General features: G+C 42.9%; 7 protein-coding genes across 7 annotated transcripts; all 7 read right to left on the bottom strand.

Annotated features, from left to right (window-relative positions):
* Positions 1-1,329: 1,329 nt before the first annotated feature.
* LOC125775186 (uncharacterized) lies at positions 1,330-2,071 on the bottom strand. The gene is made up of 2 exons (XM_049445740.1): positions 1,709-2,071; positions 1,330-1,634 (listed from the first exon to the last, which is right to left on the bottom strand). The coding sequence occupies exons 1-2, from the start codon at positions 2,069-2,071 to the stop codon at positions 1,353-1,355; spliced, it is 645 nt and encodes a 214-aa protein (XP_049301697.1). The 3' UTR covers positions 1,330-1,352.
* A 106-nt stretch (positions 2,072-2,177) lies between these two features.
* On the bottom strand, positions 2,178-2,912 carry LOC125775194 (37 kDa salivary gland allergen Aed a 2-like). Its single transcript, XM_049445748.1, has 3 exons — positions 2,812-2,912; positions 2,591-2,752; positions 2,178-2,526 (listed from the first exon to the last, which is right to left on the bottom strand). The coding sequence occupies exons 1-3, from the start codon at positions 2,872-2,874 to the stop codon at positions 2,254-2,256; spliced, it is 498 nt and encodes a 165-aa protein (XP_049301705.1). The 5' UTR covers positions 2,875-2,912; the 3' UTR covers positions 2,178-2,253.
* Positions 2,913-3,557: 645 nt separating this feature from the next.
* LOC125775188 (37 kDa salivary gland allergen Aed a 2-like) lies at positions 3,558-4,382 on the bottom strand. Its single transcript, XM_049445742.1, has 3 exons — positions 4,249-4,382; positions 3,997-4,167; positions 3,558-3,921 (listed from the first exon to the last, which is right to left on the bottom strand). Exons 1-3 carry the CDS (start codon positions 4,306-4,308, stop codon positions 3,643-3,645), a joined length of 510 nt encoding a protein of 169 aa, XP_049301699.1. The 5' UTR covers positions 4,309-4,382; the 3' UTR covers positions 3,558-3,642.
* Positions 4,383-5,094: 712 nt separating this feature from the next.
* LOC125775190 (37 kDa salivary gland allergen Aed a 2-like) lies at positions 5,095-5,831 on the bottom strand. Its single transcript, XM_049445743.1, has 3 exons — positions 5,743-5,831; positions 5,508-5,678; positions 5,095-5,430 (listed from the first exon to the last, which is right to left on the bottom strand). Exons 1-3 carry the CDS (start codon positions 5,800-5,802, stop codon positions 5,152-5,154), a joined length of 510 nt encoding a protein of 169 aa, XP_049301700.1. The 5' UTR covers positions 5,803-5,831; the 3' UTR covers positions 5,095-5,151.
* Positions 5,832-6,572: 741 nt separating this feature from the next.
* Positions 6,573-7,350, bottom strand: LOC125775192 (37 kDa salivary gland allergen Aed a 2-like). The gene is made up of 3 exons (XM_049445745.1): positions 7,213-7,350; positions 6,981-7,145; positions 6,573-6,917 (listed from the first exon to the last, which is right to left on the bottom strand). Exons 1-3 carry the CDS (start codon positions 7,270-7,272, stop codon positions 6,642-6,644), a joined length of 501 nt encoding a protein of 166 aa, XP_049301702.1. The 5' UTR covers positions 7,273-7,350; the 3' UTR covers positions 6,573-6,641.
* Positions 7,351-16,673: 9,323 nt separating this feature from the next.
* On the bottom strand, positions 16,674-19,669 carry LOC125775174 (beta-1,4-galactosyltransferase 2). Its single transcript, XM_049445727.1, has one exon. The coding sequence runs from the start codon at positions 18,923-18,925 to the stop codon at positions 17,972-17,974; it is 954 nt and encodes a 317-aa protein (XP_049301684.1). The 5' UTR covers positions 18,926-19,669; the 3' UTR covers positions 16,674-17,971.
* A 123-nt stretch (positions 19,670-19,792) lies between these two features.
* LOC125775164 (WD repeat-containing protein 55 homolog) lies at positions 19,793-22,205 on the bottom strand. Its single transcript, XM_049445706.1, has 3 exons — positions 22,009-22,205; positions 20,858-21,907; positions 19,793-20,799 (listed from the first exon to the last, which is right to left on the bottom strand). Coding segments are annotated over exons 1-3 (1,548 nt in total). The 5' UTR covers positions 22,011-22,205; the 3' UTR covers positions 19,793-20,303.
* Positions 22,206-22,466: the final 261 nt, after the last annotated feature.

The raw sequence follows: 22,466 nt of genomic DNA, 5'->3' as shown, positions 1-22,466 counted from the left end.
TATTATTAAAATTTTTTTTAAAGAAATTTTCACATTTTCATACTATTTTTGATACTGATGATTGTCAAGTAGCGTCACTATCCTATAAAATCATACTAACCTGCACAACTTTGAACTTTACCAGTATTCTTTCTACATTAAATGCTTGAATACTACATGAAAGTAGGCGGATGGTGAAGTTTACACCATCATTAAATAGGTGACACAGGTTTTATTGCCATCCACTGCTAGCTCTATCACCGTATCATGGGACCATTAAGTGAACCAGTACGCTTCTCGATTCTTGATGCAGAATATGTTCTCTTACTCGAGGGCTTAAATAAACCATAAAACTCAATTTTCAATTAAAAAATAAATAGACTTACACACACGGGTACGGTACACGGGATTACTCGTCTACACCCAGCAACGGTCTCTCGGTTAGTCTCGGCCGGCAGGTCGGTAATTAAGTGCGAAGAATTGATTTTTATGACAAACGATAAAACGGTTAGCCAGACTGAACACAGTCCCGCAAGTCGCTTGGAAAACAATACCCCCTACCCATTTACGCTGCGGCTATGCTGTGGCCTATCGTACAAGGAACTCCGGTTCTGGAGTAAAGTGCACCTGAGCCCTTTGTTGGTCACCACCAGTGGACCAGTGCGTGAATTGAGATAGAATGCCACTCTGCGCAGTGGAGTCATTTATTTCCATGAAATTTAAATTGGCGCCTTCTGGGTAACTTTGCGGCACGAAAGCAGGAACACTTTAATGGACGAGAGCGCTACAAAAACCGACCTGCAAGCGCAAGATAAGGGTGAGCGCGGAACGGATCCAACTATTTTTCAATTAAAATAAAGAAAAGCTCCAACACGTTTCGCGCTGCGTGGGTTCCGCACTGGACAGAAGCATAGCGCATCATAGGCGCACCGTGCGCGCCAACACCTACGAACATAGATTATTTATATATTTATTTGCCACTTGCGAGTACGGTTTGGCTGGGGCTAGTGCACAAATGGTACGGCTTAACGGCAGAACTCCAATCCCGCGTGGAGGATTGTTCACGCACAACATGCTTCGGGTTGGTTGTCGTAAAAGGTGCTTGCCGATAGTGAACTGGAACGTTCTGGCGTACGAAATGACATTTAATTGAGCTTATAAAATGGCTAGTTGCGTCTGTCTCTAGGCGTTACTGGTAGCTCTTGAGAGATCATTAGGTTCTAGATTGACACCTGCTGCACTGTAGAGATTTCTCAGATAAATATTGAAGATTATTTGCGATGAAGATGGATTGATTGTATGAAATCTGTGAAATCTTTACACTCCTTAACTTCTACACAATTGAATGGATTGAAATGGAATGGTGCATTTTATTAACACTTTAATTGATTGTTCACTTCCCGCATCATTTGCTGCACTTTGGAACGATCGAAGCGTTCACCTTCGGACCATTTCGATGCCGATTTTAGCTCCTGAAGTTCGACAGCGTCCTTAAAGTTTTGTGCCGACTCGGTACGGAGCATGCAGCAGTAGAATGCACCGGAACGCTCAACTCCGGAAAGTTTTTTCGCCTTCGATAGGCAAGCGTCCACACTATCGGTGTATACTCCATCGTGGTTTTCGACTGCATCCAATGCAGTTAGAATGATGTTCCTCTGTGAAGATTAGATTACCAGTTTGAAGATTTTTTTTTATTTCCGTAAGGAGAATTATTTTCCCTCTCTCTTACCTGAATTGAACCATTTTCATCAACAAATCCTAAGGCAGCTAAAGCACACTGTATGTACTGATCTGCATCGACACCACGCGTTGCACGATACTGCCGGACATCGCAGACTGTGCTTCTGGCTGACTCTGGAGCAAGCCTCACACAATCGGCCACCGTTTGTGCACCAACATTACCACCAGCAGCAACTATCAACAGCACAGATAGACTCAATAGAACAGTACCATGATTTCTCAACCGCTTCATGATGACAACTTCAATCACAGACGTACTAAACTCGGGGAGCAATCGACTACAACTGAAAATGATCCACTGATCGCAAGTACGCCAACGGACCAACCAAAAGGTTCGTGAACACAGATGCATCGATGATAAGATGCGTTCTTGCTACATTCAACATTAACAAACAAAGCAGATTAAAGTCGTCGCACGATCAAACATAAACGTGATAGTAAATAACGCATTTCTGTAATTCTGGGATGCTGTCAAACTTTCTCACTTTCCGACGGCGTCAAGTGTACATGTTTTATTTCACGTTGGTGTAAATTTTAGCACAATTTCGCATCAATGTCCTTCATCATTTGAGCGACTTCGGCCGTATATCTGGCGTGCTTTGGCACTTTTCCAGCCTTCACCAATTCCTTAAGATCAAACACCTTCTTAAACGTTCGACCGGAAGTGGTGTTCAGCAAACACTTGTAGAACACATGTGCGCGCTGGCTTGCAGGAACGCGTACCGATTCACCGATGCATGTTTCGAGATTAACATCATGTCTACGGTCCTCCTCGATCGCATTCAGTGGATCGTACAGTTTGTGATACTGGAAGGGAAGCATCATGATAAATCATTTAAATTTGTTCATTTCATATACAAACGCGACTTACATCTCCCCGACCATCGCTGTATACGAATCCAACAGCCTTCATAACGCAATCGATATGCTTATCCATATCCGGTCCTTCAATTATTTTATACTGCCGAATCTCGCACAGTCTGCTCTTCAACGATGCTGGCAACTTATCCTCACATTCTTGCACAGTATCACACTAAGGAGAAGTTTAATTGAAAGTTTAGCTCTAATCAAATAGCAAAATGATAGAGTTACCTGCACAACTGCCACGACAAAGCACAACGCGAATAAATAAACGAAGAACACTGCCTTCAACATGTTGTCTCACTTTGAACTTCGAGCTTGCTGTTTGATTAATTACACTGGAATGGCTACTTTTAAACCCCAGCGGCTTGTTGACACCTGACTAATAGATTACAAAACCACTAGCCTCGTACAAATATGCAAACACATGTAGCGAAATATTTGCATAAGAAATGAAAGATATTATTGTCTCTACGGGATATGTGTTATTATCAGAATGAAGTGCTAAATATGCTACTAAGAATGGAACTCTGTTAGATACTAAGAGAAAGGATTGATCTAAGCTAGATACTAGAACTAAATCTTAGCTAGATACTAAGAAGATAAATCTAAAGAATCTTGTGTAGAAATTCTGTTCAACTAGGCATCGAAACTTTTTATGTCTTGCTTCATACACTATCATAGATTAATAAAGTCGATTAACTTACTTAATTGACAGTGAAAACAGAGTACAAGAGTTACAGAAAATTGGATGAAGGTGCGACTTTACAGAACAACCGCCTACCATCATTTTATGAATTTTTAAAACTCAACAAACTTTATCAAATATTTGCTTTAAAAACATTTTTGTATCATTTATTTTAATTGAAAAGAGTCGTAAATGAAGTTATAAACATTATGTTTAAATAGATTGCTAAAATAAGCTTTTCTTTTACGTTGATATTAAATTTGAAATAACAAACCATGAGTCTTAAAAGTTTTTGTTTGCATGCACCATTATTTTTATGTATTTTTTTATTTGCCATACAACTCCATTTCTTTTACCATTGAAAATGTTCCAGCCTATGGACATAAACCGTCATCAATTTCCTTGATCATTGCCGTAACACGACTCATATCGAACGGATCACTCAGTCGCATCTTACCGGCCTTCAACAGTTCATTATAGTCGACTGCGTTCTTAAAACTGGCCGATGAGCTTGTACCCAAGAAGCACGTATAGAAGGTGTTCGCTTTCTTCGCATTGCCTACGGTCGACGCCTCGGTTGCACATTTCTTCATGTTCGCGGCATGGGCGACGCTACTGTCGACGCGCTGCAATAGTGTTAGTAGCTCATTTTCCTTCACGCCAGAACGGAAAGAAAGTGTTTAATTGGTTGTGAATTGTATAGCAGAAGAGAACGAAACCGTACCAACCTTAACTTCTCCATTTCCGTTAACAAATCCGACTACCTCCAGAACGCATTGCATGTGCTTGTCCATATCATCGCTACTAACCGGTGTGTATTGACGGAGCTCGCAGACACGATCCTTCAATGATGCGGGAATATTCTTCTCACATTCCTCAACCGTTGACTCCTTGCGGGCCTGTTAAATGGGGGAAAACAATGGTCTACTATAGAAAAAATGGATCAGAAATCACAATTTTTACAATTTAATTACGAGTACCTGTCCCAAAGTGATCAAACACCACACCAGTCCAACGCTCAGTAGGAGTTTCTTCAACATGATGTTTCCTTACCGTGATCTTTGAGCTAATGAGCGAGAGTCAGAGGTGTTTTATACTGATCATATGGTCCCAGAACAGTTGCTGTTGAATAAACATTTTATGCAGGAATTTCAAACAATTGCGTGATGTAACATTGCATATACAAACTGATTAATTATAACCGTTCTCAGTTTTTTTTACGATCTTCTAAGCAAAGTAAGCAAATACAGAGTGTTCCATTCGCACATTCAGCATGCAAGAGCATCAGGCAATAATTTACATCCATTACTGTGAAATATACTCTAGTCATCGTGATGATAACAAACATTTTAACATACATTATCTTTATAAATCAAAATAAGTCTTCGTTCAGTCTGATGTTGTTAACGTGCTCAGCTGAACAGTATTTGCTTATGATTGCCAGATTTTAATCCGAGGTGAATTCCCTACATTAGAAGCAGCTGCGTAATGTTAACCACGATTCATGGAAAATACTTTGTAATGCTCGTTTGTCTGGGGTTAATAATAGTTTAAATATTCGGCGCTAATATTGGTTTTGGCTGCAAAAAATGAAAGTTTCGTTTTAAAAATGAATCACAAGCGAATATGTGTTGGGTATTCCCAGTGAAGTGAAAATTTGTCGTAAGATAAGAGAGTTCTCGTGTTTTGTACAATACAAGCAAGGGATTATTTTATCATTTCGGAAGGTTTTAGGAGAAGTATAGCAAAAGGTTTTTTAATCGTGAAATGTTGTTAACTTAAATTTATCATAAAATCTACATAAGTGAGTATAAATTTATACAAAGTTTTTTAATATTTTGCTGCAAAGGTTATTCTTTATTTAGATTGTATTCTCTGATCGCTCATGCGCATAAACCATCATCAATTTGCCTCATCAACATTGACACACGGCTAGCATCGAATGGCATGTCCGAGCGTATTTTACCTGCTAACAGCAGCTCCACATAATCAAAGGCCATCTTAAATGCTTGCGATGAGCTCGTTTTCAAAAAGCAAGTATAAAACTTGTTCGCTTTGCTAGAGCTAGCCACCTGATCTGCTTCAGCTTTACATGTTTTAATATTGCCCACATGATCCTGCTTAGAGTCAGTCATTTTCAGTAAACCGAGAAGCTCCTGGAACTGTTTTGTAATTGTACGAAATTGGAAACCGTTAAAGTTGTTGCAATCGATTTTGTTTAAGGTTTTGTTATACGAACCACAACATCACCGGATTCCTCCACAAATCCAATTACTTGCAGTACGCACTGCATGTGGTTATCCATGTCCTGCCCTTTAACCGGTGTATATTGACGTATTTCACAGATACGTCCCTTCAAAGATTGTGGCATAACTTGTTCGCATTGTTCCACAGTTTCTTCCTCTCTAGCCTAGACAACAGCAAAAATTTAACTTTGATTTTTTACTTCAAAAATGATTTTCAAATCAACTCACCTTCACTAAAGCGAGGATACACCAGAGAAGAGCAACTTTCAGCAAAATTTTCCCCAACATGTTTCGTATTGAAGTCTTTGTAGAATATACTGGACAGTTATATTTATAGTGAAATCACCTTTCTCATCTATACCAGCAGTTCTCAGTTTCATCAACAGATGGTACTGAACAAATAGCGAACGTTGCGATGTTTGATTATCTTCTCAGAAGAATCAATATTTACTCTGGAGAATCAAATGGAAGTAAACGAGCTTATGTTAACCGATCGGAAGTCACTTGTCGTTTGATTGATGATCATTCAGGGTATCAGTTGGTAAATAATTGTTCTCTTACTATTTGTTTCGTAAGTTACAAATTCTTACGAGTGACGTAACGTTTTTGATATGAGATGGTCATAGTTTTCATGAAGTGACTAGTGTAATTTTGTAAAGAGTATAGTCTTGTATGAAGGGTACATGATATTTTCATTTTTTTCTTATATACTAACATTTGTGACTTAACTGCATCTGCCCTTCGAAAAAATCCTAACAAATTTACAATTTAAACTTTAAGTAATTTAAGTCACTGATTAATCAGCAGTAAAACATTACATGCCAAGATTGATAACTTGTGTAGGAGAAGATAAGACTATAAAGAAACCAGAAACTAAAAGAATAAATACTCTGAATAGTATCTAGCCGGACAATCCCACATTGAGATTCAATATTTATATTCTACTAGTTGATCATTCTGTTCTAGTTTTCGTTCAAACATGTCTCTTTTATTGGTAGTGATTTATACATTTCTAGCTTTTATCCATTCGTTCATTATAGCATTTAACACCTCAGAAGTATTATATTGCCTCATACAACCACATGTTTATTTCCTTGCCATTAATGAAACAACAACAATTGATTCAATCATTTGCAAATCTTTTGATCAATTTTCTTCATCAGCTTCTCTACTGCTCCACTGTACGGTGCCGTAGCCGGTAGTTTACCAGCCTTTACCAGCTCCGTCAGATCGAACACCTTCTTGAACGATTCACTGGACGACGAGTTCAGCAGACACTTGTAGTAGGCATTCGCTCGTTTACCTACTGGTAGGTGCATCGTGTCTCCTCCGCACTTTTCCAGATTGAAATCGTGCTTACGATCCTTCTCGATCGCATTCAGTGGTTTTATTAGCTGGTGGTACTGGTAAAAGAGCATTTAAGAAATAGAGTCCATCATACAGAGAGTCATACGTTTGATACTTACATCTCCAGTTCCATCAGCACGAACGAATTTAAGTGTCTTCATCACACAGTCCATATGCTTATCCATATCTGGCTCATCAAAGATCTTGTACTGACGTATATCGCACAGCTTCTTCTTCAAATTGGCAGACATCTGCTTTTCACAGCCCTTAACCGTTTTTGCCGCCTGCGAGAAGGACGTTGTTGGGAATCAGTATGATCGGGCGATTAAATTAGTAAAATGGAATAAATACCTGCGCAATGGCGAATAGTCCCCATGTTACAAGAACCACAGAAAGCACCTTGTTAAACATGATTTTATTGTAGTTTTATCAAGCTGTTTAAATGACCGTTTCCCACCACACAGTAACAACTTGTGTGACATAGAATTATTCGCTCATTATATACTGTTTGGGTTGGCTGTACTGAAGCAACTGATGATATTTGATTTAATGTGTTGTTGATTCAATTTCCCACAACTATTTGCACAGCTGAAACTGTACCTTCTGTCCAGCAGCTCTAGCACAAATGTATTTATCCTAGTTATCAGTTTGAAAATGTTTTTCCTCATCATGTGGCAGGTTGTTTGCAATATTCTCATACTGTTCCGTGCAATCGCGTTACTTTTCTACGGCATTCAACGTAAGCGCTGGAGCATTAAAATCGGATTAATCCAATCGTGTTAAACTGACCCGGATTATCTACCCCACCCCAAAAGCAGAACGAAATCCGACTCCACCCAACCCAAAGCTCCCATTAGCGAACGAGAGTGTCGATGAGCTGTAAATGACGATCGGTGTGACATCAATGCAGACGCAATAAAATCACTCCGAGCCCAACCTTTTACAACCATTGAAAACGACGCAATTTCCCCCAACCCCCAAATGCGTGAAAGAGGCCCCCGAAGGCACATATAAAAAGGCCCCGAAATGGCCGTGTCCAACGTGGCCGTTGCACCAGCGTAATAGGGATTATGTTACATTCCCCTTTCGGTCCCAAAATGCCAAAGGTACGATGGACAGTGTGATACCAGGACAGGCGCCATGAGGTTGTGTGAGCAGAAAAGGAAAACCCACCCTCAGCAGGTGGAAATATATAAAAAAAAGTCCGATTCACCGGTCAAGTGTGTCGTACGAAACGTATCGTGCGGTGCTGGCACATTCTTGATCCCAAACATCCAACAATGACCCGCAACGTGTACCGCACTACTAATTTATTTCTACCCCTAAGAAACACTCTCGTAAATTTGCTTTATAGCATCAATTAATGTGAAATAAAATATTATTTAATTTCAGCTCCAAACACCATTACCTATTCTTGTGCGATAAATTAGCGACTTTTATGTTCGTCTGCGCGGTTGTGTTCCGAAACACAACGACCGGACAGATTAGGAGCACAAGCGTTACCTATTGGCTTATTAGGAACGATTTGGGTTGTTTTTCATCCTTCGAACCTGGGGGGAAGATGAATTCGACCGTTTGGAGATCGGTTTTCTTTGGACAACAAAAACAGCAACAAAACACCCACGCGACCGATCGAAGATCCGTGAAAGTGATCGGTTCGATAAGGTGTCTACCTGGCGAAGGCCCCCTGATTGCGTTATTGATGCGTCCACTGGCTTTGCTCGGTTGTGGCAAGAATTTTTAGGTGATTATTTAGCACGGATGCAAGACAGAAACATGGCAAGATGCCGGTATACAGGTGACAATATGCAAATGTTAAACCATTACAGCTCCATATACGATACCCGCGCAGACACTTGTCACCCGATGAAGTCACACTTGTCATTCTCGATCTCCGCACTCCGGACGGATGCTGGTTGGAAGCAATGTTGCAAAGATTTATCATGACAACGCCTCGCCGGTGCCCCCTTAAGCAACCACTATTTGGAGGTTTTTTTTTGTTTTTGGTTTTTGCTTTCGTTGGTACATAATAACACCGGGCACATTCACAGTTGGTTCGCTACGCTTTACCAAATGTACCGTCGCTTATTTATGTCATCATTAAGCGCGACCGATTTGGCGATGTGTGCGCATTTGAGCGATCGTTTGCCATTTTTGCATATTTATCGGCTTGTTTTTACTTTGACTACAAGGAAGAAGAAAATTTAAAAAAAAACACACACCCAAACGCTGCAAGACACTTGCTTCGAACAACATGTTGTGTAATAAATGAGTTTATTAAGGATGGAAACTAAGGAAACGAACATGTTTGGAGATGTCATGCCGTGATCTTGCCAAAAAAATGCCAAACGGTCAATTCGGGCTAAATTGATGTTAAAACTGTTAAAGAAATCAATATCGCATTCAATAGCTATATAAGAGCAGAAAGAGATAAATTTACCAAAAGGAATAACGTTGCAATTGAAAGATCTTTTGAAATAATGGCAAACATAAAAAGGAGCATATGAATACCCTGTTATTTTCTTTGTATGACTTCACATCACAGCTTCCGTTCGATTCGTACAAAGAGTGAAAACTTCATCACCGAATTGTCGACCCAAATGCATACATTCTGCAATCGATCGGTATTTCGATCACTCAATCATCCGTTGCATCATCGACAACTGGTCATCGATACGGTAACAAACCCCTTCGGGACGTGAAGTGTCCACTTCACGGTGCGTAGGATCCCTCTCCAGGTTGCTCTTCAGCAACCACAAAAAAGGGAATGTGCGTGGCCGTCACATTATGCTACCGTGTGATTCGCACTTGAGTTTGAATTTGAAATCGAATATACAGCCCCAACTGCAACCTCGCTTCCTTACCAAAAGGCCACTGGAGATGGTCGCTGCCCATCCTCAGACGAGAGCGTCATAATCACGACCTTCACCGGGAGGTGTGTACCACGCACATTTGGCTTGGGTGTAGCCACCCAATAATAACAGCTAACAACGATACGAAATATAACAACTCGTAAAGACGCAACAAATGGTCCATCGCGTCCAAATGATGTTGATGATGGCTGGGCCCAGATGGTGCCTGGATCACAACCAAAGACCACCGGCGTTGAAGCAGAGTGAAGTTTTTCTTTTTGTACAGCAAACTTTGCGAAAGCCACACGCCATTTTAGTGCGCGCCTTGTGAAGCGATCGTTTTACGATTCGTGCCGATCGTTTAGTATTGCTCAGTCAGTCTGAAGGGGCGTCTGTTTTTTTTATTAACAACGGCTGTAAACTTGTTCACACGCCACTACTTCATGGATCGTGCTGTTGGCGACTGGGTGATGGCAGTCAGTTCATTCAGAAAAGACTGTGCAAGGTGGATATATGAGATATCGTCAGAATGCGTACAATGGTGGTAGGAAGTGGAAGTACCTTGTGTAAGAGAAGTACACTACACCAACAACCACAAAAATGCATGTCAACCAGATAAGAAGACCAGTCTTCGGATTTTATGTACGTTCGGTGGGATTTACAGGGTAACAGTCTAATAAAGATTAAAAAGGGAGAGTTTGTGCAGAGTTGCGTCATTTCCTCAGATGATTACGATGATAATGTAGTGAGCGTGTGAACAGATCTTTCTGTTGTTGTTGGATCTTCCTTATTTGGACACCATCTACCAGGAAAAGGAGGACATATTGGAGTTATTACCCAATTCTCGAATGATTTCTTGCACACATTCACGCATTTCATCTCCATTTTGAAAACCTTTATAAAGCGATCACAGCCGATCATGTGTGTGCGTTGAAAGTACCTCAAGGTTTTGATCATTACAACGCCACCGGAAACAGTACCACCAACAAAATGGTAATTTGTCTCCACTTTAAAGCAACACCACCAGCTTGCGGAGTTTGGAACACGGGGCCTTATTTGGGATTCTAATATCGTACACGTTGCGTGTACCGGTGTCCTCCTTACGGGATGTCCCGAATGTCGTCGAATTTGACCACTATAATGGACGCGTGCCAATTCAGCTGGCAAAGAATGTACCAGAGAACGTGGCTTCCTGGTTGTGATCTTGTCCAACAAATGACAGGGCGATTGTGTACAATTTATTAAATGCAACTATACGCCTTCGCATGACCTCTTGTAGCTGTGCGGTGTACCACCCCGTGTGGTCGCGCTATGTCCGGGGGAGTGTCTATCCCCGTGCTGTCCATACGTCAAACTTGATCAACAAAAGACACAGCAATGGGCAATACAAAACGAAACAAATAAGAGAAAAAAAAACATCACACACAAATCCCTCTACGCATTGCCAACCCACCAACCGGCGCACCAAGGCAAGTGGCGCCAAACGTGTGCCGCTGTCCGAAAACATTAACAGGTTGCTGACAGATCCGTCCCTGCCAGCGTGCCGTGTTGGTGATTGTTAGCCAGGTCCCGTTGCCTCGCTGCACACGTCCTCTTCATCATTAAATCGGCTCTAAATTATTATAATGGTGCGCTTTGCGCATTAACGAGACCCGGGAGATGCGATGATGCGCGTGGAAACGCACACGTTCCGTTGCGCACCGTTTTCATTCATATTTCATGCGCTTAGGGTACGCAGCGAACTATCGGTGGCTGCGAGCGGTAGTGGCATACCCAACGGTGTCTCGTCAATTTGGCGACAGTGGAAGATTTTCATAAATCTGATTTGCACCCCGCATCAAGGTTTTAAATGGCGTTGTTTGTTTGGAGCTTGTTGTGGTTTTGTTTGGACAGACGAAGAATGAATGCAAAATCGTTAACTAAAATCTCCCTCCCCCCCAAAAAACCTGTACGCAGCTGATCGGTGTCGTTCCGTTTAAAACCGATTTATTGTGACTAATAATAGTGGTGTGATGAGGAGAGAGGGTGATTCTTTTCATTATGTTAATTGGTGTCCAATCTGGACACTATCACGAAGGAAGCTTTCTGGATATGGTCCAAATGCGTGGCGCATGTCCAAATGAGCTTCTTTTGTATATAACGTGCGGTTATGTGGTTGTCTTTATGGACGAAATTTCTCTCTGGGAGTTGCATAAAATATGGATTATGAATAATTTTTCAATCTGCCATAATAATTTAGATTTTTATGATTATTTACAACAAAGGCGTTTTATGAACTGGAAAGATTACTATCTTTTTTTTGTGTCGTATAATCAAAACAGACAATATTCAAGAGTTTACTGATCCTGCTAATTTTAACAAATCTTGCTTAGTAACGATTGATTCCCCTCAGGTTTGATACATCCGTATACCTACTACTAAGCAACACAAAACTTGTTTCGATTTTTTGTTAAAATCTTATATTTTCAAAGTCTACCAGCAACTCCACATACGGACAGCTAGCAATAAATCAGCAAGATGTCAGTGTGTACTAAACACCACATCACTCCCCACTAGAGCTACACACCGAATGCATCTAGAATCGTTTTGACGGTGCACCAAATCAACCAAAGCTACTAGCGCACCGAATTAATGATGCGTACGCCGTATTAATTAGCACATAAATCAACAACTGGTCAGAAAATGACAGTGCCCTCGAATGGTTGGATCTGGATGACTCACAAGAAGCGTTTGCCGACACCGAAATCTCGACCCTCCCAGCTGACGATCGAAACGACAATTACGTTTTTTTCAATTATGGTAAATTTGAATAATTGCCGATCGTCGTCGAGGATCGCGAGCAGTACAAGTTTGTGGTTTTTAGTTTTGCTGACATTGACGTACGTTGCTCCGTCGCCGCCAGTCAATGCGAAGGATCTCCACTCCGGTCGATCATGGCGCACCGCCATGTGACTTATGCGTTCCATTTCTGCACAATGTATATACATTATGAAGCCTCCAGGTGATCGGTAATGGTAAAGCTTGGCAAAAGCTGCATACATTATACGCCAATATCTAGACGAGATATAGACGATCTTTCCGTATCCCGTCGACACCCTGTTGAGATCGATCGTTTCCGAAAGTGTCCCGCCAAGAACATTGAAACAAAACGAATAAAAAAAAAGCAGATCCCAATTGCAAGATTGAGGTTTTATTAATTTCTGCTTTATTGAATATTCCTCCCAGCAAATCGGAGCGGCAAAACAGGTGATCATTTCGAAGGTGCGGCGCCGTACAGGGTCTGTAGTACAGCCACCACCACAACACCATGACAGATGGACTATTGTTTCGTTTATTAGTTTTGCACTACTATTTGCTCAATAGGCGCGTAGTCGCGTACCTTCTCCTTTGCTGTTCGGTGGGACGGCATAGCAAAATAGTAATAAAAGTGGTTCGATCATTTCCACGATACCAACCTACGCATCGCGTTCAGGCAACCGACCCAACCGTCTGAAGGTTTGCGCTCTCAAGTGTGCGCACGGGTTGGCAAGTAGGGCTGTGCCAGTGACTAACGCGCTAGGTTAAAGGCTAGGTGTACATTAATTTGCAAACCTCTTAACTATGATCGCACTTCGATCCTGGCCACTACACTAGTGGGACAAAGTTAACAGTCTAAAGCGCTATTGCCTGGAGTACGAATCCGCCATGTGATAATGGAATTCGAATTCATCTTACCAAACGGCCGGAGGCACTTTGCAAGCCTGCAAGTGCCTTGGTAAAGCGATCGAATGATGAAATTAATGCAATTCGACATTTTACCCTGAGCTTATTGTTGTAACGCTTTGCAATAACATTAGAAAAAAGCATTAAAGAGTACTTGTTTGATATTTTCCATCAGGAATCATTTTCGACACTTCTGTACATCGATCATCAAACACGATCGTTCAATTGAATAAATTATACATTGCAGATACTTGGTTGAGGTTTCGGAAGATTAAAACAAGACGCTTCCACAAAATGTTGCTTCTCCATGATCAGAGAAGGTAGACACGGAGACCCCTTCCCTATTCTTGACTAGTTGAATAACTTTGCACTTACTCAGTATGGTGGAATATGTATTCAGTATCCTTCGAATGCCAACACTCCACGAATGTCGGTCCCGCACGGGATGTTTCAATCATTGTAACCGACATCGGATGATTTGTCAATGAAGAAGAGTATGCACGCTACTACGAAGATTTACTATTTCCAAATGAAAAGCCGAACGCCACTCTCACAGCTTCCTTCCGTTTGGAATAGTTCCTTCATGTGACAGAACAAGTTGGCATTAAATTAGATGCATTTGAGTCATGTTTGCGATCGCTGGGTAAATGTACGGCTAGGGGTGAAGGGTGTCATATCCGGTGGCAATCGTACAGGAATCACCATTTGAATCGAACACCACCAAAGCACTAGTGCCATCGAGACTAGCTCGATTATCATACAGCTACTAAAATATGGATTTTACTGGCCGGCTCCGGCCCGGTGTAACGCGCCAGTAGCTAAGCAATCAAGCAACCATATCTCGGGGGTTGAGACCTGAACATAAGCCGTCATTCTCCATCCGCCGTCCCTGGCACGGGACAGAGGTTTCTTCATAAATAAATTAACAAATAAACAAGATCGTAACCGTAACAATAACACGGTGCAGTAGTAGCAAAGCCGTTCAGCGTGTAAGGGTATCCCGGGTCGGGTTGTGGTCTGCTCTGGATCGAGTTCAACCCCAGCTCCAATGGACATCGGTGACTCTATCCCCCACCAGAACTCGTCATTTCATTGTTGTCTGGCCCGAGGTCCTGTGTCATGTTTCCCGTTTCTTTTAAAATACATCCGGACAGTAATCTGGAACACCCTCAGCACCAAAGAACCGATGATTCAATTTCATATCCCTGGTGGACTTTCACGCCCGTTCTGATCCCTCCCGCTAGACTGTACCAGATTCTCGATTCACATATTTATGAGGAGAAATGGTGAACCATTACATTAGAGGAAGTGATGAGGGAAGTTTGGATAGGGGAGAAGGGGGAAGTACTCGCAAGCCATTGGCATGACATGGACACACCACACAGACAGTGTGTATTCGGGCGTGGGTGAACAGACGATCGGCGTTTAAAGCTGGCGCTCCAGCACCGTCAGATGGATGCCCTTCAAAAACTCCACTTTGACCAGAGCAGTACAATGGCAAGCGTTTCTCGCTCCACCTAAACTTGACACCTCTAGTTAATGGTAGTGTGGCCGATTCTTTATCCACAATCGTGTACAAACACGAAGACATCGATTAATATAGTCACGCGCAATAGCAGCCGCGTGTACCAGAGTCGCTTAGGTTTTCGAATTTTGATAGCTTCCGACGTTGGCAGTATGTTTGAAATGGTTTTGTACACCCTCCAATATCTCATCATAATTCCCGTCCCGCGCGTAATAAACTTGTCTACGGCGTGATCTTGAAGAAAAATGTCTGTGCGCTTTAAGATTGCAAACACCTATCCACGAGATATGGTTTGGTACGCAGTGTATGTGGCACTCAAACACCACCACCGGTGGGTAATCTGATTGCCATAAAATTTTCAAATGATTGCACAAAGGACATAATCTTGCGGTAATGTCTTTAAAGGGGTGAAGACGGGACCCCCTGTTTGCCTGTTACTGGACAATAAAACTGGCCCATTTATATCACCTAATAAACTGTCTGCTCGCTCTCACACTCGGTGGGTGTGTGAGCTGAGTGTAAGCTTTGTCCTATCAATCATAAGCTAATAATTGCCCCAGATTCGGGTTTCTTTTACTATGTGGAATGCACCTTACCGGAGGAAAAAATATATTTTACCGGAACCGGATTCCAACACAACAATTTTCCTCTTAACACTTGGCTAATTATTCGAGCCTGTGTTAATATATGTATACTCCTCACTCTATGGATGACTTGAAGAGCTGATGTTCAAACCATTAAGCTCATAATTAGCTTCAACTCAGCGAAGGATGCTTTTCTCACGATCCTGTAGACTTTCGTCCATTCCCTGTCCGGCACGGCAAATGAATTCTTCCACCCATCAGTCGATTCTTCGTTCTAATGATCGCCATCTCATCAAGCTACGGCTGTGCGGTCCGGTGTGCAGTAGCTGTAGTTCCTTTTCCGAAAGACTCCATACCGGATAGCAGAAAACACGAAGATCGGGATGTATCCATGGCACGATGCATAAATCACGCCACTAACTGGAAAACGATTAATAAAAATTAATTACCCTAGTGCGATAATTCACGCCATTCTATCTATCTGGCTACGTGAAAAACACTCCAACACACCGTACCGACCGCGCATATACTCACGCAGTTGCAATGCACCACCTCCACGTGCTGTCGATCGATCGCCGGGAAAGTGCGGAAACGTGTCTGCGCGTCGATTACGCGCACACGAGCAAGCGCACGCCCTTTTCCTTTTAGTTTTTTTTTGTTTTCGGGAAACTGGTGGTGAATTATGGAGAAAAAGCGCGCATGCGAGTACATTTTCGCCCCAAAAACTGGACGGGACCGGATAGATGGCACAAAATGTCTTCCACCTTCCGCAGCGGAACCACGGTACACGAGCGATCGAGTGCGCACGAGGTGATTTATGAGATCGCGGGTTAGACGGGTGGCCCGAAATCGGGCGCACAAATTATCCGACCGCCGGATAGTTGCTACGCTCATCTGGCACGGTAAGGAGACAGTTTGTAAGAAAGGCAAAGAAAGCCGTTCACATTAAACAACCGATAAAGCATAATGGAACGAAACGGGTGGTGGGTACTATGTTTAGACTTTGACACTTTAGCACGTCGTTTATCCAGTGCTAAGCATGAAGGTGCGTGAGTTTCATGGACAATAGAAGTGAACCATAAACGGTCTTCTGTTTCTTTCCCTCCCAAAAATTCCATAGCACAATGGTGATCGCGCAGGCAGCCGTACTTAATTAATTAAGTTGAATTTGATTTATTGAGTTTTGTTTGCTAAGTACGAGTCTAAAATTTGCGATCAATTTACTCTCCTTGCCCTTTCCCTTTTCAGTACACCGCGATCGCACACCCACACACAAAAACGCACGCGCCACTAATGCTAGAGCGCTGTTTTAATTCGTAATTTCGAACTTTAATAACTTAATGTAATCTAAAAATTGCTCCTATTTGTCCGGGGTTTTTGTTTTTGTTTTTTTTTTTTGGTTGTTGCTTTTTTCTTCCTTATCACGAAGCGTGGTTTTTCATTTGTTTTGTTCCTTTTTGTTCCTTCTCATTTTCACGTGTGCTTCCGCTAATGAGTGCAAAAATGGGAAGAGAAGAAAACATCGTTCTAGAGGCAAACGCTAAGGTTTGTTTCCTGCTTAAGGTGTGTACGCACTAACCACTGAGCGTTCTTTAATTTGAATTGTAAAACTGTACCTACTTACAATCTATGCGTTTTAAGAGTTTGGTTTTCAGTTTGTCTAGTGTCTATTAAAGTTCACCTTAGCTCCTAGTACTACCCTAGTTTGGTAGGGGATTAATAAATAGGAATAACTATCTCTAGTTTACCGTTTTGCTCACGGTTTGTAACGTAATATTCATCAAACACGCGCCACGGTTAACTCTGAAGTGAAGCAACCTGCATAATCACGTGATCCGTTTTTTTGTTTTTTGTTGTAGGTTTTGCAAATGCAAATTTTGTAGCACTTAATTTAGTATTTTTTTGTTTGGTATTGCTTGTTGCCCCTTCTTCCGTACACTGGTGTCTCGTTTACTTCGCAAAATGCGCTTGATTAACTGTGCAAGCGAAGTGTAATAATTAATTGTAAAATGTTTTGCGATACAACACATTGCGCTGTTTTTTGTTTTCTTCCTTCGATAGGCGATGCTTTCTTACGCATCCTTCTTAATGTAATTCTTGTCTGTATTAAGGCAATTCTTGCTTATTTCATTTTAACCTGATTTTCCTATAAGCCAGTTTAACCTAACCATTTTTAAAGCCATATTGCAGGAATGAAACTAACGTAGCTAATCTTAACTAGGGAAACAATATTAAAGCTAAATAATACAATGTGCATAGGCAGGGCCGCTTCATACCATCTGTAATAAACTTTACATCAAACGTGTAACTACGGAATGAAGAAACTGAGCCTACAAACAAACAAAAAACTCACCTCTTTCGGTGTGTCTTTGTTTAAAGAGTAATATTGCGTGGATTTTCTTACTTTTCTCCTTTCATAAACAAAAGCTCTCTCTCTCTCTAATTCCTTATGTTTCAACAAGCACGTGCGTGAACAGGTTGTGCAGCTTAAAGCCGACCTGTTTGTAAACGAGCGAATTCAACCCATCCGTATGGTAGCGCAATTTTCCATTCTTGAGGAATGCTACCCGATCCTTGTTGGGTGCTTCCTTCCGGTGCTTCAGCATCGAGTACTGACTGTAGGATGGACTGAAGCGACATATTTCGATCTGTTTGTTCTGCAGCCTCGCGTACAGATCATCGTCCTCACCGCCCCATCCGCTGAACATGTTGGACATACCGTTGATGTTGAGAAATACGGTCGATTCGATGGCAACCGCACCACCGAACAGTCCACGGTACGGCAGGTTGTACCGGAACACGTCCAGGCTCGAGCACATGTGGCGCGGTTTGCGTGAGCAAGCATACAGATGGCCCAGATTCATCGGCATCAGGTCGACGTCGTGCAGCACCAAGCATGGATAGTCCAAACCCATCGCAATCAGTGCACCGATGTTGAACAGTTTAGCGCGATTGAACGGTTTCGGGTCGTACTGTTCAATCACGAATATTCGATAGTGTATGCGTTGCCGGCGCAGATAGTTGTGCATGTAGATGAGGAACTGATTTAGCTGCCGTTCACGCTGCCGGTACGGCACTATAATGGCCGTACTGAAGCTTGGCAGACAATCCTCCGGATAGTATTCACCGCCGAGCCGTACATTGTTGTTGATAATTTCCTCCGTGTACGGTGGCCGGTAGATGGAGAGATTATCCTCGATGACTTCACTGTAATCGCACCGCAATCCATTACGCATCAGCGAGATGTTTTTGGTCGTCTTGCGTATCAGCTGATCGTAAATGTTCTCACCCTCGACGTAGTCGTACAGGCTGGCGAAACGTCCCGGCCATAGAAAGTATACCATCAGCAGCAGGTAGGCCGCATACGCGTACACACCGCTCGATAACCGAAATGTTATCATGTTGCACCGTTTTCCACTATACTCCCCCTGGGGACGGTTTTAAAGTTTTATGTTCCGCTTATGGAAGGCCACCTTCGGCGTGTATCGTTTGTCGTCCGTCGCACACGCAATGCACACAGGTTTTGGATGGATTTTTTCGAATCAGGTAGAGACAGGCAGCAGACAAATCACGACATACGGTCTGAATGTTCACAGTAATACCATCGATTCCGTAAGAGGTGAAAACAATCACCAAACTTATCGAGGAAGGAAAATCGGAAAATGAGTTCAGTTGAGGATAGCGACAGGATGCAAGAAGGTCCAATACGAGGGACGACCCAGGCGGGCGTAATGGAGGAGAAGGACGGCACTAAATGCGTCGAACAGCTCGATTGCACTGGATTGACACGCGAACGCGAGTGCAGGTGCACTTTTGCATGCTCGAGCGGTGCCGAAAAACGCAAAAAAGGAAGCGACAGCATGCGCTTCGTTCGCAAAACCCGAAGATGACGATGATGATGATGATGATGATTGCGCTACCACTCCACGAGGAACGGTCGTCGTCCTGGCGCTCGTAGCTGGTGTTTGCTTTTCCACAAACCGGCAAGCTGACGACGATGACGACAAAAGCAGTGATCAAACTTTAACACTACCGCACTATGCCGTGGTTTCCCCCTTTGCTTTTGGTTTGGTGATATGCAAGTATAGTGGCCGCTTTTTCACCGTGTTTTGATCGTCCTTTTACGGTATTCACGTGCGCGTGTATTCTGCGGGGAAAAACACGAAAAAAAAAACTCGATACCGGATCAAAACAAACAACCATCGCTGTTTGTCACTTCGGGTTTATAGTTCTGCGTTCACTGATCGAAATAAGACTGGCGCAAATGCTTTGGAATTAAAATACATTTTATTTTATTTCTCGAAGAACTACACAGCTATATTGAAAAGAACAGGCTTTTGAGAAGTTCTGTTTAGCGCCGTGCTAAATGCTCGGCCCAGCAAACCTCAAGTTATGGGTTCGAAGTTAAACTGCACCGATTCTCCCCAGGTAGTGCGATGCCTTACTTTAAAGACAGACGGGAAACACAAATCTGTCCCGCAAGCCACAGTACAAGGCAGGCATGAGCTAGCAGGCCGATACGGAAAAAATAATGCAATCCAGAAGATTGTTTGGTCGATCGGATGGTCAACAGCATCATGGCTGGGACCGTACCTTTCAACCGCAGGACTTATCATCCATTAGGCAAGGTAACCCTAGCCAAATATCTGATAGAGACAAGATCGGTTTATATTGAAAATAACAAATTAACTTTCCGTGGAAAACACTGACCATCTTCACGTTGCAGATACGTTTACCCAAACGTGCAATACAGCATCTGCTATATCTTTAGCTCGTCTCCTACTCATTCAACCCGGCAAAGAAGTCTTTCGCATTGACACGCTGCGACGAGGGCAGATTGTGCTTCAACGCCCGCTGGTCCGGTTTGCTGTTGTATTTAATACCGTCGAATTCTTCGAAGTATTTGATATTCCAGAAGCGCACATCGTTGTCATGCGAGCTGGTGGCGATGAGCTCTCCGCTCCCACTGATGTCCATCGTGTCGATGGCCATCGAATGCTGACCGACGATACCAAGCACGCGGCCCGGCACCAGATGCACGGCACGGATGATACCATCCTCACCGGCCATCACGGCAATTTGTTCCGTAATCGGCACCATACGGTTTGCGCTCGCCTTTGGTCCCGTAAACGCGTCGCAATGGTAAGCAAACTGGCCCCAATTAAATGTGTAGTAGTTGCCCTTAGAGGTGCCCACCACTAGTTTGCTTTCACGCTTGAAAGTTCCCATACAATTGAGCTCTTCTTCGTAGGGTTCTGACTGGACGTACATTTTTCTGTAAAAACAAAACAATTGATTAACGTTGGCTTATCCTTCGTGTAACGTTTGCTTACCGTTGAGCAATGTTAATCGTCGTTAGAAGACCATCTCCGCTCGTCATCAGGAGATACTTCTGTTGCAGGCCGTTCGAAAGGATGGATGAAATGAAGTCTTCTACCGGTCGCAACGAAAATACCGCATCTTTCTGTCGTAAATCCCACAGCTTCACCGTGCCATCGTCATCACCGGTCGCGAACAGATGCTCCCCGAGTACTGCCATCGAGTAGACCGGTTCATCGTGTGCCGCTTCCCAGAACCGTTTAAATTTACCCGTTTCCGTATCAGCTACCACAATCGAACGTTCGCGACCAGTCGAGATGATGGATCTTCCATCGCGTGTAAACTCCACACAACGGACCGCTTTTGTGTGCAGTTCGTGCGTGGCCGCCAGGACGTTTTGCTCGTTCGCATACTTATACATCAGCACATCGCCCACCGACGTTCCAACGGCAAGGATATCTTTGCTCGGATGGAACGATAGATCCACGACAAAATCTTCCGTCTGAATGTCCGGTGGTTTTGAGCGGGGTTTCTTGATTTCGGAAATGATAGCTTTTATCACTTCATCATCCTCCATCTCCTCATCATAATCGTCAATCACTCGATGCGACGGACCGGACTCTGACGTACATTCACCTTCTGGAGTCTTTTTTGCTTGTCCATCTTTGTTACCGTTTGCAGCATCGGTTGCTCGCTCCTCCGTATCGGAACCCGAATCCGAATCTGATGTACCTTCGCCATTTGACGCTCTTTTTGCCGGTTCTTCCTTGTTACCGCTTGCCGCATCGGTGGCTCGCTCTTCCATGTCGGAACCCGAGCTTGTGTCTGACATTTGACTGTCATCTATCTCCTCGTACGTATCATCGCTATCCGTGTCATCCATGACCGACAATCCGGGTGTACCGATATATCCGTCCTCACCGTCGGACGAATATTCCACGAGGTCTATAAGTTCCTCGGTGCGGGCAGTTAAAAAGTGCGGTATGCCTAACTGTTCGATATCAATTTCAACGTCGTCTTCACTGTCACTAGAGTCACGGAAATAGGGCGAATGAAAATTCCTCCTGCAAATAATAAACAGAGCAACAGCGCGAATGTCAGGAAACTTTATTTTAGGTTATGGCCATGTCATTGCGCCTAACGAAGCGCTGCTCGCGGTACTTACATTCCACCAGCTGCAACACAAACCAAAAAACGAGGGATTAAAACACTTTTACACTACAAGCGAAGAGAGTCACATCAATTACAAACCATGCAACAGCCGCTACGCATTTTCTATTTCCCTTATCAACGTGCAAGCGCGGCACACATTCCGAAGAGCCTTTTTGTTATGACATGAACAGCTATAGCTTGCTTTGTTTTGACAACATAGTCTATTTCGTTGTCATTCCGGAATGAAACGGTGCAATTTTTGTGAAATATTTCAAGCCCTTGTAGACGATTTTTCGCTCAATTCTCTTGTTTGTGAACATCTCAATTCAAATACGGATATTTTACATTCAATTTTGTAACCATCTCAACAAATATATCGCTCGAAAACAGTTCATTACCCCAAATAAACTCATCGGTTCGAAAGGATTCAACTGGCCCAGTTCGAGTTATACAGTGCTGCCACTGTTCTAC

The sequence above is a fragment of the Anopheles funestus genome, chromosome 2RL (genome assembly GCF_943734845.2).
Source record: "Anopheles funestus chromosome 2RL, idAnoFuneDA-416_04, whole genome shotgun sequence".
Taxonomy (NCBI): Eukaryota; Metazoa; Arthropoda; class Insecta; order Diptera; family Culicidae; genus Anopheles; species Anopheles funestus.
This window is presented reverse-complemented; position numbering and strand designations above follow the sequence as displayed.

Excerpts from the sequence above, each read along its gene's own strand:
- LOC125775164 (XM_049445706.1), bottom strand. Across the intron at positions 20,800-20,857 it reads ACGATTAACATTGCTCAACG|AAAAATGTACGTCCAGTCAG; the intron begins GTAAGCAAACGT and ends TTGTTTTTACAG.
- LOC125775192 (XM_049445745.1), bottom strand. The coding sequence starts at position 7,272 with ATGTTTAACAAGGTGCTTTCTGTGGTTCTTGTAACATGGGGACTATTC. Across the intron at positions 7,146-7,212 it reads GACTATTCGCCATTGCGCAG|GCGGCAAAAACGGTTAAGGG; the intron begins GTATTTATTCCA and ends TCCTTCTCGCAG. Across the intron at positions 6,918-6,980 it reads GTGCTGATGGAACTGGAGAT|TACCACCAGCTAATAAAACC; the intron begins GTAAGTATCAAA and ends CTCTTTTACCAG.
- LOC125775190 (XM_049445743.1), bottom strand. The coding sequence starts at position 5,802 with ATGTTGGGGAAAATTTTGCTGAAAGTTGCTCTTCTCTGGTGTATCCTC. Across the intron at positions 5,679-5,742 it reads GTATCCTCGCTTTAGTGAAG|GCTAGAGAGGAAGAAACTGT; the intron begins GTGAGTTGATTT and ends GCTGTTGTCTAG. Across the intron at positions 5,431-5,507 it reads AGGAATCCGGTGATGTTGTG|TTCCAGGAGCTTCTCGGTTT; the intron begins GTTCGTATAACA and ends ATTACAAAACAG.
- LOC125775174 (XM_049445727.1), bottom strand. The coding sequence starts at position 18,925 with ATGATAACATTTCGGTTATCGAGCGGTGTGTACGCGTATGCGGCCTAC.
- LOC125775186 (XM_049445740.1), bottom strand. The coding sequence starts at position 2,071 with ATGCATCTGTGTTCACGAACCTTTTGGTTGGTCCGTTGGCGTACTTGC. Across the intron at positions 1,635-1,708 it reads ATGAAAATGGTTCAATTCAG|AGGAACATCATTCTAACTGC; the intron begins GTAAGAGAGAGG and ends TAATCTTCACAG.
- LOC125775194 (XM_049445748.1), bottom strand. The coding sequence starts at position 2,874 with ATGTTGAAGGCAGTGTTCTTCGTTTATTTATTCGCGTTGTGCTTTGTC. Across the intron at positions 2,753-2,811 it reads TTGTCGTGGCAGTTGTGCAG|TGTGATACTGTGCAAGAATG; the intron begins GTAACTCTATCA and ends ACTTCTCCTTAG. Across the intron at positions 2,527-2,590 it reads ACAGCGATGGTCGGGGAGAT|TATCACAAACTGTACGATCC; the intron begins GTAAGTCGCGTT and ends CTTCCCTTCCAG.
- LOC125775188 (XM_049445742.1), bottom strand. The coding sequence starts at position 4,308 with ATGTTGAAGAAACTCCTACTGAGCGTTGGACTGGTGTGGTGTTTGATC. Across the intron at positions 4,168-4,248 it reads GTTTGATCACTTTGGGACAG|GCCCGCAAGGAGTCAACGGT; the intron begins GTACTCGTAATT and ends CCCATTTAACAG. Across the intron at positions 3,922-3,996 it reads ACGGAAATGGAGAAGTTAAG|GAAAATGAGCTACTAACACT; the intron begins GTTGGTACGGTT and ends TCTGGCGTGAAG.